At 40.9% G+C, this 12,797-nt stretch overlaps 2 protein-coding genes across 2 annotated transcripts in view; one reads left to right on the top strand and one right to left on the bottom strand.

Moving 5' to 3' along the window:
* Positions 1-12,797, top strand: part of LOC309660004 (putative protein ARB2BP) — a 302,775-nt gene that overhangs the window by 62,884 nt on the left and 227,094 nt on the right. The gene's annotated exons all lie outside the window — the stretch shown is intronic.
* IMPG2 (interphotoreceptor matrix proteoglycan 2) overlaps positions 1-12,797 on the bottom strand; it is a 78,334-nt gene that overhangs the window by 6,658 nt on the left and 58,879 nt on the right. The window contains exons 13-18 of the mRNA XM_082460305.1: positions 12,067-12,370; positions 9,645-10,945; positions 8,806-9,025; positions 3,393-3,603; positions 1,897-2,085; positions 345-543 (exon numbers count right to left, since the gene is read on the bottom strand). Coding sequence (XP_082316431.1) covers positions 345-543; positions 1,897-2,085; positions 3,393-3,603; positions 8,806-9,025; positions 9,645-10,945; positions 12,067-12,370 — 2,424 coding nt within the window. The remainder of the gene's footprint in view (positions 1-344; positions 544-1,896; positions 2,086-3,392; positions 3,604-8,805; positions 9,026-9,644; positions 10,946-12,066; positions 12,371-12,797) is intronic.

Raw genomic sequence — 12,797 nt, 5'->3', positions numbered from 1 at the left:
GAACTATCCAGGGGAGAGCTATAGAAAACAATGGCCTTTTCAGAAAAATGGAAGGTGTGGCTACTACACGAACTGCTCTGAATAACCCAGACATATATTTCTAAGGAGTGGGGGTGGAGGGAGAGAGCATTTGCTATTAATGATAAAGGACCCACTGGGTGGGAAATAAGGTACAGCGCAGAATTGTATACCCTCTACATATCACATCGACTGGGAGATAGCATGAGGTAAAAAACTAATCATGAAATAATTTTCAACCTTTCTTGCAACCTACTGTACACACATGAAAACACACACACACACACACACCAGCAGAGCAGCAACAGAAAAACCAAGTTTCCTACCTCTCTGGAAAGCTCACTGTTCTCATACATTTGTCTGATTTCTTCCCTGCTCAGACCAGCAATCACCTCTCTGCCTGTGGAGCTGTAGAAGGGCCGCTGAGGGTAGGGTCCTTCGTACTGCTCGAGATCAGCCCCGTGACTTTCAAACACAGGGTTATGCTTTACAGCTCTTTCCACAGATGAGAGGCTGTCAGGCTGCCTGTTGGAGCCACAGAAAGAAAAGTATGATTGAATCAGGTTCTTCTTTGGATGCTCAACTACTTGGAAGACTATTTACCTGGAGCAAGATTTCTGTTGAGGAAGAAAAAGAGGCTAACTTGATAAAAATGGGGGACAAGGAGAGGTGACTGTGAAAAATATCCAGATCAATCTCAAAAATTATTTACCACGTGTTATCATTATTATCTCCTCAACTATCTGGTAAGGGCCTGTGGAACTGTTCCATGTCTCCTTCATCTTTATTTGCCCCACAGTACCTGGCACCCAATAAATGTTGATGGGGAAATATGTCTGCCAATAGTATTTCATTAAATGAATACAGCTCCATTATTCCCAGGGTAGACAAATCAAAATCAGTGTGTAACCACACAAAGAATCTACTAGAAATAAAAATACAGGGGAGAATGGGCTTCAATTAAATTCAATTCAGGTCTACAAATATGTGCTGAGCATTGATTATATGCCTAGGAACATTCTAGATGCTGATGATACAAAGAATTGTTGGAATCTCTCCAGAATGAGACTGTGGTCTAATGCAAAGTCAAACCCAACAAAAAGTATAAGAACAATAATGGAATTATGTCCTGGGTGCTCTAGGAACCTAGGAGAGGTGCCTCCTGGGCCTAAGCCAGAGGATGAGGGGAGGTAACCTAGACCTGAAGCAGACCTGGAAGCACAGAAGCAAAGTACAGCCGGGGATTGTGATCATATTACAACCCAAAAGGTCCTTCGATCGCTAGTCTAGCAAGTAGAACCAGTTTTATTTCCTTTGTTAATGAAGCTATGCTTAACTCAAAAGAGAACCAGATTCCATTTCTTGTCTGATTCTTATCTAGATTTAAAGTCTGGCTAATTACCACTGGAATGAGCCAAAGGGGAATGAACTAACAGATCTGGTCCTCACATAGGGCCTCCCCTCATCTCTATCACCCTTCCAACCCCTCCCCCCACCATGACTTTCAGTGTGCAGTGAGATTCATGCATGCCTCCCTGACTGTGCTAATGTTCATTCAACTAGCTAGAAAGTTTCCCACCCACCCCCTGCAGCAAACATCTACTCTTCGGTCCAGCTAAATACCATAGCAGTCATGAAAACTTCTAAGATGTCCCCCCCTAGGCAAAACAAATTCACTCTTCATCTAGGCACCTTAGCAGCTTGTTCAAACTGTTGCTTATGTTTGTTTCCAATCTGACACACTCTGAGGACAGGGACCGTGTCTTTATTCAACTTCATAGCCCTCTCCCCTCCACGCTGATCCTTTCCACCGGAAGTACAAAATGAATGAATAAAAGGAATATTTTAGTCCGTCAGAGAGCAATTGTCCTTACTTACCTGAAGGGTCTCTCTCTTTCTCTCCTAACATACTGAGCTTGAAGAGTCCTGATGATGAAGAAGACGAAAGCAGAAGAAATGAGGACGAGTCCAACCATGGAGGCGATGGCGATGCCTATCACCAAGGGCTCGGACACAAACTCCTCACAGCGCTCACCTCGATACCACCAGTTCCCACCCACCCGGCACCTGGAACGAGAAGCGACCAAGCCCCCAAGTGGAATCACTCTGCTGAAAGTAACAATTAACAGCAGAACCTACAGTGGGACTGAGCACAGGTAGAGAAATAAATGCTGACCACATGAAGCTTCAGTAAAGAGGTACATATACAGGTTAAATGGTAAGATTTAAGGCTGTGCATGAGACCTGGCACAGACCCAGGAGGTCCTCAATGACGACTTGTGAAGACTGAATAAAAGACTGACTAGACTTAAAGAAAGTCAACTTCCTTATTTATGGATAATGAAAAACAGGCCCGGGAAGGAAAACGACTGGTGTTGGATCACACAATTAGTCAGCAACAGAGCTGGTCTAGAACCCAGGTCCCTAGACTCCTCACGTCCTTCCATCACACTGCAGAGATCCTCCAAACCCCAAGGCCACCCACTTGTGCAAAAATATCTTCAATTCCCAGAGCAGCAATCACTGCTTTTCAAAATCATATTCATTTCTCTGGAAATCAAGAGACTATTTTTCCTCTTAGTTTTCTAGCTAAACTTTACACATAGAAAAGTGTGAATCATTTCCACCTATTTCTTCTGTTTTTGGCATCTATGCCAACATTTGCCCTTTTTGAAATTCACAAATTGTCCTCTTACTGATGTTTCCCCAGCTTATTCTCAGCATTCTCTCCTTTCACACCATGTGACTTTGGTTGGATGTGGTTGGGAGGTTGATTTGCTCTGCTCTTTTTAAGGAGTGACCAGGGAAGGCTACCTGAATCTGCTCATTTGCCTGCTGCATTTTCTTTGGTTCTACCTTTAAAAAATAGATCTTAGATACTTAAAATATATTTGTCACAATTTTAAATACTTGCTTTTCTTTATTTTTGAATATTCAGTAGGACCAAGAGCAGCCCAAAGCTGTAAAGAACATAATTCAAATAGAACAATAAAACTCCTCTGTTTCAGATACAGTGTAAAGTGTTGATCATATGCATAAACCTAATTTGATCACAATTGCCTTGTTATCACCACTAAGAACCATAACACAGAAATCCCCAACTACTCTAAGTACTCTCCGTAGGACGCTAGGCAATGTTTTTCTTACAGCTCCCTAAGTGCATAAGATAAAATAATCCATTGAACTGGGTATAATTCAGGCCTATGAACTGACTCAGTCCTCACAAGAGGACTAGATGGCACCCATCTATTTCCTAGATATAACTTCTATAATAAATATTGTCGTGATCGTCCTAACATCATAGGCGCAGATCCCTTTTCTTCAGAGGAAGTATCTCTAATCTTGTGAAGCCAAAGTCTCTAACTACAGCATACCTACAAATGGCCCCATGCCCAGGCATGATGTCACACTTTCCATCATTCAAGCAGAAGTCGGGCTGTAGGTCACAGAGACTCTGGCAGGGCAGTTCTTCCACACTCAGGTACCCAGGGTAGCATCTGCACTCTGCTTCTCCACTCCAGGGGTTGACCAAACACTCGGAAAATTCATTGCATGCTTGAAACTTGCAAGGGTTGGCTTGATCACCTAAAACATCAAGCAAACCAGAAAACGATACAAGGAAAAGCAAAACACAGGAATTGGGGTACATGAAACCCCTCCACTAAGGCTCCCCCATCCAAAGTACTGTGAACATCCAACCCCCTTCCTGAATCACTGAAATACAACACCACCATCCACACCACAAAAAAATTTCTGATTCATCCTTGATTGATGAGCTTTTGTCAAATTTCTCTGAAACTCAGAGCCAAACCATAAAACCCAATGACCTGGGTGAGCCTCTACCTGTTTTACGTAGGAAGCATGTAGAAGCTTTAAAATCCATGTAATTGTAGATCTAAATTAAACAGTTTTCATGTACCGTTCATTTCCACCAACCCTATCCTTCTGTCATCCTCCTCCACTTTGCACATGATGCCACATGCCCCACCCCCAGCCCACCCCACCCCACCGAGAACATGGATGGAGAGACAGTATCCAGAGGAGAACTGGTGGAAGCCTCAGGGATGGGTATAGCCCAATAAGAGCAGCCTAAGAGCATTGGAGATTAGCAAAAGCTAATGTCAGAAAAACAAATCAGCCCTGCACCTCCTCAGGCCATTCCCAACAGTATTTTAGCTTCAGTAATTTCATTTTTCATTGATGGGATGAGAGAAAGTGACATTTTAAAAAATTAATTAGGACACAAACCAGTCAAAAATGATAAAAGACATTGACCATGGATGGGCCTTCCATCCTACCATGGTTCCACTGTATGTTCTTCACTGGTGAATGGCAATCTCTGAATTGCAAATGGTGACAAAGATACCACAAATAGAGGAAATAACTGTAAATGACCCATAAACTCATCTGTATGAAAAACCACAAGAATTAGCCAGAAGACAAAGGGGAGGTTAAAAAACAAAGAGCATAGTCTCTCAGTTTCCAGATAAATTAATATTGCTCTCAGAGTCAATGATTTCCTTGCTACTGTGAAAATTAAAGACATTTTGCACGAATCTGTGGCCTTGGAGTTTGTAGAATCTCTGCAGCTGATCTTTCTTAGCCCTATGTAGGAATGGGGAGAGATACTGGGTTGAATAGTATCCCCCCAAAATTCATGTCCACCCAGAACCTCAGAATATGACTTTATTCAGAAATAGGGTCTTTGTAAATGTAATCAAGTTAAGATGAGGTCATACTGGATTAGGTTACTGCTAGTCCAATACCTGGTGTCCTTATAAGAAGAGGGAAATTTGGACACAGAGACACAGACACACAGTGAAGAAGGCCATATGAAGACAGAAGCAGAGATTGGAGTGATGCATCTATAAGCCAAGGAGTGTCAAGGATTGCTGGTGAACACCAGAAGCTAGGAAGAGGCAAGATAGGATTCTTTCCTAGAGCTTTCAGAGGGAACACGGCTCTGCCAACACCTTGATTTGGATTTCTAGCCTCCAGAACTATGAGAGAATAAATTTCTGTTGTTAGAAGCCACCCAGTTTGTGGTCCTTTGTTACAGCAGCCCTAGGAAACTAATACAGGAGACCAATAATAAGATGCTCATATAACAAGAAGAGCACACAAATGTGCTGACAGATGGCAGTTTCTACAAGGGAACTACACAGCAGGATTCGACTGTGTATTTCCTAAGTCTTCACATCCTTACCCTGGTATTCATTCTGTGACTTTTTAATCAGAAAATAATCTAATCCTGGCCTAGCAGCGAGGTATAGAAGTGTGTATAGGGGGTGGGAAGGATGATATTGCACAGTCCCCCTTTGTTGATGGAAATTCAAGAATTTCTGAGATACTACATGTTAAAACAAATTAAGCAAGAGACAAGTCAATCTTATCTTTAGCCAACCTTCAGATAAAATAATAGTTTAATCTGAAGGCTTTTAACTAAAAATATACAAGAAATAGGAAAATTCTATTTAAAAATTCTAAAACTTTGTGACCATTCCATGGGTGTGGGTGAGTGTCTAGGGAAAGGAAAAACAGAATCCGTAAGAGGAAAAAGATACATGTTGCTCCCTTTTGATTCCAGATCAAGGAGAGAGACCAAGACCAATATTTTAATCATGTGAATAAAAGACTGGAGTTTTAAAGTCGATTTCTAGTCTTTTGTGCAGGTTAAAGGTGGAGGCCCAGAATAGATAGCTCTTTGTTTGGAAGAGTACTTTAATGACTTTATGGGAAAACAAAGGTAGACTTGGAGCTAATCTTGGGATGGGAGACAGGGATCTAAATTGTAGAATGAATTACACTCTGGTTTTCCAGGGACAGGCTAAGAGAAGGATTGATGGGTCCCGGAGAATGAGAGTAGAGGAAATGTGAAGGTCTGGAAATACAGCCAGAGTGGCCAGAGTAACATGGTAGCTGACTTAGTCCTAGAGAAAAAAATTGGCCATTACAAGACACCTTTGAAAGGGTGGCTGAGAAATTTTTGGATATTTACGCCTAACAGTAATATTTTTAACCCATCTCCTGTGCTACAATAAAAATCCCTCCATCGTCCTCATATCATCAACAAATATCTGATGGAATCAACTGCCTTGTGTTAGAGGTACTTTGGGAAAGTAAAAACATGGGACCATGATCTGTGCTGGATTAACATAAAGAACAACCACAAGGGTCAAGACAAATGTGAGACTGGAAATTGAGCAGAAGGAAATCAGAGCTGGAGATGATTAAGAGACAGTTAAGTTCCTTGATAATTCCTAGAGATATTAGGGGTTGAGGGCCATGGATACAGGTTTCACACTGTACATGGGAGGGACTAATGCAAATTCATTTGAATATTAAGGAACAAGGTGACCCTATAAACCTGGATGACTTGGCATACAGCTGACATGTGAGTTACATACAAAACTGAGGTAAATGCACTTCTCTATGTACTTCCCTTTAAAAAGAAGTGGGTAGACTTTTGCAAAAGTTTTACGATCATCACTGCTTGCATTTGTATGGCTAGTCAAATGTTTTTATACATGCTATTTGTTTAATCCTTAGAATAGCCCCATGAAATACATAGGCCAGGTAACATTATCCCCATGTGCTATATGAGGGCGTAAGGCTCAGAGATAAAACAGCTCACCTAGGATCACACAAATGATAAATGGCAGAGCAGAGGCAAGAAACCAGGCCTTCCAAATTATAATTAATTGCTTCTTCCACTACACCACATGGCAAAGAATGTGCAAATGTCCTTAAAGAACTCAAGTGGGAAGAGATTTGGCTATAGGGGGATTAGCTAAATCATCTTCCTCACTTTCAGTGAATAATGGTCCTTCAAGGATTTCAAAGGAAAGAATGTTTGCTTCTTTCCCGGTTAAAGAATAGGGCTGACTTCCAAACCAGTTTGAGAGTGAAAAGCACTGGAGAAATACAAACCCAGACATTCCACCTTACTCCTACTCAAAACCACCGTCCTCCGGTATATAGAAGGTAAAAAAGAACAAAGGTTTGAGGATGCAGCAGTATCCTCTGCATCCAAGTCTTCCAAATAAAAACAATGGTTCATTTCACTCATTCACAGTATTTTTGAGTACATTCTACATGCAAGACACTGTGCGAGGTTTTGGCTACCAAGTGGTTAATAAAACAGACAAAGTCTCAGTCCTTGTGGATAGTTCAACTGGGCAAAATAGCTATTTAGCAAGTATGTGCATAAGTTACCATGATTACAATAGTTATAAACTCTACAGAGGGAAAAGAACCAACCTAGATTATGGGTGAATCAGTGAAAGTCCTGAGGAAGAGACATTTGAACTGAGGCATAAAGGGTAAGCAGAAGTCAGCCAAGAGGGGAAAGAGATTCAGGCAAAGAAGACAGTATGTGCAAAAGGCTTCAAGTCAAGAAAAGTTTTGGAAATCTAAGGAACCCAAAACGAGCTAGTTTGACTAGAAAATAGTGAGGAAAGAAGTTAGTTTCATTGGACGATACTGGGGAAGAAGATAGGGACCAGGCCTGTGGCTACTGAACCAGGCAGCCATTGAAAGTATTTCAAGCAGAAAAGTGAAATAATCTGATTATTTAGAAAGAGCACCCTGGCTACTGTCTGGAGAATGAATGGGAGGGTATGGGAGTGAGGGAAAAAGAGAGGTAGTGGAGAAACTGGTCCAAATGAGAGATGATGATGGCTTGGCCTAAAGTAGGGGAAGTGAAGACAGAGAAAAACACATAGATCTGAGATATATTTAGAATTCAGAATCAATGTAAGTTTGGTGAGTGACTGAAAGTTAGGGGTGATGGAAACTGAGATATCAGAATGACTTTCCAGGTTTCTGGCTTCAGTAGCTGAGTGGATACAGCTTCCATTTATCAAGATAATAAAGCTGAGAGAGGTAGATTTAGTTGGAAGGTACAGAGATACGGAAAACAAGGGCTCAGTCTTAGCCTAAGGGCTTAGTCTAAGCTTGATATACATAGAATATATCCAAGTTGAGATAATCAAGTACATAGTTACATATTGATTCTGGAGCTCAGAAGATAAGTCTGATCTGCATATAAAAATGTAGAGAGTTACTGACATTTATATTAGGCTTACAATAATGGAAATTGATAAAACAACGTAGGAAAATAACATAGAAGGCAAGAAAGGCCAAAGCTATTGGGCTTGGCAACGTAGATATGTAATAAGAACAGATCCATGGGGGCTTCCCTGGTGGCGCAGTGGTTGAGAATCTGCCTGCCAATGCAGGGGACACGGGTTCGAGCCCTGGTCTGGGAAGATCCCACATGCCGCGGAGCAGCTGGGCCCGTGAGCCACAACTACTGAGCCTGCGCATCTGGAGCCTGTGCTCCGCAACAAGAGAGGCCGCGATAGTGAGAGGCCCGCGCACCGCGATGAAGAGTGGCCCCCACTTGCCGCAACTAGAGAAAGCCCTCGCACAGAAACGAAGACCCAACACAGCCAAAAATAAATATAAATAAATTTAAAAAAAAAAAAAAAAAAAAAGAACAGATCCATGGATAAGTAAAATAGAGAGCCAGATAGAGCAGGTGGAAAAGGAAATGGGAGGTAAACATGTAAAGACAGCAAGTGTGGACAATCCTTTTGAGAAGAGAATGATATTGACATCCTTGGAAGAGATATTTTACTAATTATCAAGATGTGGAAAATTTGTCAGACATAGTACTCTTTTACCTATAAGTATTGAATTCATCTTGACTCAGGGTAGAAGAAAATACACAAGAGTAATAACTAGGTTCCACTAAGAAACCACCATAGTATTTAATATCATTACCTGATTCCACATCGAGGGAGTATTTATCAATAGCCAAGTTCATGGTTTGGTAAGCAGTGGTGCAAAAGTCTTCCAGAATCACGTATACAGCATTGGTGACATTAGGAGGGACAGACTTGGCGAACTTCATTCGGCTGTTCACCACAATACTGCCATTTCTGAAGTTCAGGATTTCTAAATTCTGGAACCCAGTGAGATTGGACTGGAGATAGGGAACCAGCTACAATACACAAAAATTGGTCAGTTTATTGACAAAGTTTTGCATTTTGTTCAATACATACTGAAAACAAAGATGAACCCCTCCACTTTTCCAAACTGTATTCTATTTACGTTATTTAAACTGTTCATCAACAAAAGTATGAATTGTGAATTATTTATGAGTCATGAGGTTTCAGTGTTATTTAAGAACCCCATGGAACTCACAGACGGTTTTAGACATCAGAGAGTTTATTCTCTCTGTTTCACTAAAGGATCATGACAGTGAAGGCATTACAGGTACCCACAAAGCACTGGTCTCACAATAAAATGTGAATATAAATCTCAAACTTGTATCAGTCCCAGAAATTATAGAATACAATATCCAGTATCTGAGTTACAATATCCAAGAATACAATATCCAAGTGTGGCTCATACCATTTTGTGTTTTCCGTTTTGTTGTATCCACCTGTCTCATTATTTTCCTATGAGCCCTAGGCCATTACAGTATTTGTAGATGATAGGAAATGAAAATCCATAGCAGACCACACTTTCCTTGGCTCAGATCTTATGCTCTGGGGGGAAAGAGGGGTGGTTCATACACGATTATTCACTAATGCCCGTATTTCACTTCTTATGCTTACCAGTTCTAAGAATCTTTGTTCCAGAGCTTTATACTCCAAAGAGTTTTTATTAAACAGATCTTCTGAAAACATCATGTTAGTCACTCTGAGGCTGAAGAAAACCACCAAAGCTCCTGCGGCTTGGGTATGACTCAAGTCATCGCTTTTTGTTGGCTGAGCCACAATAGCCATCTCTGTGGAGTGAATACTTGTAGACATTTCCACATAACCACCAACCTTGCCATTTTCCTCTGGGATTAGCTCAGGATGATAGTAATCTGTGCCTATCTGGTCCAATTCTAATGAAATATCCTGTACGCCCATAATGACTTCATCTTCCAGCAGGGTGGAACTTGTGGTTGAAGGCAATTTGGTAGACTGTGTCATGGAAGCTTTCAACCAGAGCTTGTCAGTACTCTGTGGTGTACTTGCCAATGTGTCTCTGGACAGTTTCCCTAGGGAAGAAGTTCTTGCCCAAACTACATCTGATTCTGGCAATATGGTCCACAAAGGTTGCACATCCGGCTTCACTACTGAAATCTTGCTGTCAAACCATTCACGGTTGGATGACTCTGTAGTTCGTTCCATATCCTCCTTTAGAAAGGGTTCTTCTTGAACTGGTTTATCAGTAGAAGCAGAGATTGCTGCAGATGTCAGTAGAGGAGGTGATTTAGTAATTGAGTAATAGTCAATGTCAGGTACTTCTGATGTGTGCTTGGATAGAACTGGAGATGCAGATTGAGTTGTGGTCTCTGCAAAGATGGACACAGTAGGTCCACCAAGGGTCTCATCCTCTGCAAAGCTTCTGGATCTATCAAAATGCCCATATTTTGAATGCTCAGTACTTTGATCTATGGAATCTATTCTGTCATCTATAACTAGTTTCTCATCTATATCCTCAGTTGGCAAAAGTAAATCCTCTGAATCCTCAACTTCAAGCCATGACTTGGAAAATGGTTCAGTGCTCTTCTCTAATGAAGTCTTGCTCCATGGCCAAGTAATCAGACCTACCTTTTGCCCAGACCCTGAGCCTAAACCACTCTCAAATATGAACTCTTTCTCCACAGATGCGTCTGGCATCCAAGTGCTCACTTCTAATTGGCCTTTGACTTTGGAGGCCAAAGAGTCCATGCCAAAAGGTGTTACTTTTTTAGCAAGAATATCGAATGTGACAGAGGAGACCGGATATGGTGAGGATGTCAAAGACACCCCAGAGTCTTCCATGGATGGTATTATTTCTTTTGGCACAGGACGACTAAATGGGCTTGAAGGCAGTGGATCAATAGAAAGAAAATCTTCTGACCCTTTAACTTTAGTTAATCCTAAAAATAGAGTTTTCCATTAATTAATCTACATAGATGCCAAAATATATTCCCAGTCCTCCTAATAAAACCAGCTACCCATTTTTCCCCATTAGATTACAACAGACAGTTGCTGACTTTTACTTTGCCAAATCCAGCAAACAACAAGAAGGTATGATTATGTTTTTGTGATATGGTACAGTCACTCATGATTATAACTGCCTTAACTGAGGATAATAAGACATCAGGTACTGAAAAAATTCAAAAATTCAAAACACATTTTTACTCCCTGAAAATAAAGAACTGCTGGTAGCCACACTGACAACAAAGAGTGAATCTAGTAAAAACTAAAGAAGAGAATTCCCTAGGAAAATTCCCAAGGAATTCCCATCTTCTTGTTATGTTTATTTTATTTTTTTTTATTTTTGGCAGCGCCATGCAGCTTGTGGGATCTCAGTTCCCCGACCAGGGATTGAACCCGGGCCACAGCAGTGAAAGTGCTGAATCGTAACCACTAGACCACCAGGGAACTCCCCCTTGTTATGTTTATTATCCATCAGCCTTCAGGTTCACCCAATGTTCAAAATCCTAGACTCATTACTTATATCTTTGTTCATCTTCCTCTTTCACATACACTCCATCCCTGAGTCACATCCCACAACAGCTAAATCAGCTACTTGACTTTCATTTCTTAATCTCTGCTGTAGCTGCCCTAGTTCAGGTTTTCCCCTTCTCAAGCCTAATGCAAGCTAAAAATCTCTACTGGCCCCCAATTAATCCTATTAAAAGATACTGGAATAATCTTCTTTGAGGCTGTTTGTTTACCACTCAAATATTCAAGTAAGTAGAGTAGTTCTTAAATAGTAATATAATTAAATTATAAATTCTTTAACAGGACCTTCAAAATATCTATTAGGTGATATCATCCCAGCCCACAAGTCCATTTCTAATTATTTACCTATTTGGACTCTCCCTTCCAACCAGTTAAAGCTGATTGTTCCCTTTCTCACACAACTTTCCCAAGACATTTCCTCCTAATGAATGCTGCCATGCTTTTCTCCTAACCCTAGTCTCTCGCTCTCTTCAAAACCTTTGTCATCTGATACAATGAAGAAGTACAAAAAGTCATTAGAATTCCTTACCATCTTCTAATGAGTGAGACCCAGAAGTCCTTTCTTCAGAAGTCACAGGCAAGCCAGTCTGAAGCACTGCTGGGGTGACAGAATGAAGAGTCAAGCTGCTAACCTCTAAAACCTCTGGGGAAGAACTGAGGCTCACCTTCGAGGGAAAAGCTAATTTGGGTGCAGACACTAAATCACCCAAAGGGCCTTCTGACCAGAGTTCCCTGCCAGTGGTTGAAGGAGGACCAGAGCTGAAATCAAGTGGTGAAATACTGCTCGTGGTGAATTCATCTGCTGAGGGCCATTCAGCTTGAGGGGTATTATCCTGGAGGGGCAAAAAGAGGCTAAATCATATCATAGATAAAAGAAACACATAAAAATAATTTTAAATACCATCTATCTATCTACATTCCTGGATTTTCTAGGGACAAAAAGGCAATGTAATATTGGGGGAGGGAAGGGGAGTATGGGCTCTAGAATCAAACAGATCCATAATTAAATCCTAATTCAACCACTTACTAGTTGGAAAATCTAGAGAAAAATCATGTATCACTTGAATCTCACCTGGAAAGTGGGAATAGATGAGATAATATATTTAAAAGATCCCAAACAAAGTGAGTTTGTGAGAGAAAATATTGTTTGCCTTGCTTTAGATGGTTCCTTTCCCTCTGTCTTATTAGCTTAAATACTTTAAATACATAGATGTTACTAATATCTGTAATTTGTTGTCAAAGACCTAAGCACGTTGCCCA

This window comes from Balaenoptera physalus, assembly GCF_965194825.1.
Source record: "Balaenoptera physalus genome assembly, chromosome: 4".
Classification (NCBI taxonomy): Eukaryota; Metazoa; Chordata; class Mammalia; order Artiodactyla; family Balaenopteridae; genus Balaenoptera; species Balaenoptera physalus.
The sequence above is the reverse complement of the archived record's forward strand: the minus strand, read 5'-3'. Positions and strand labels throughout refer to the sequence as shown.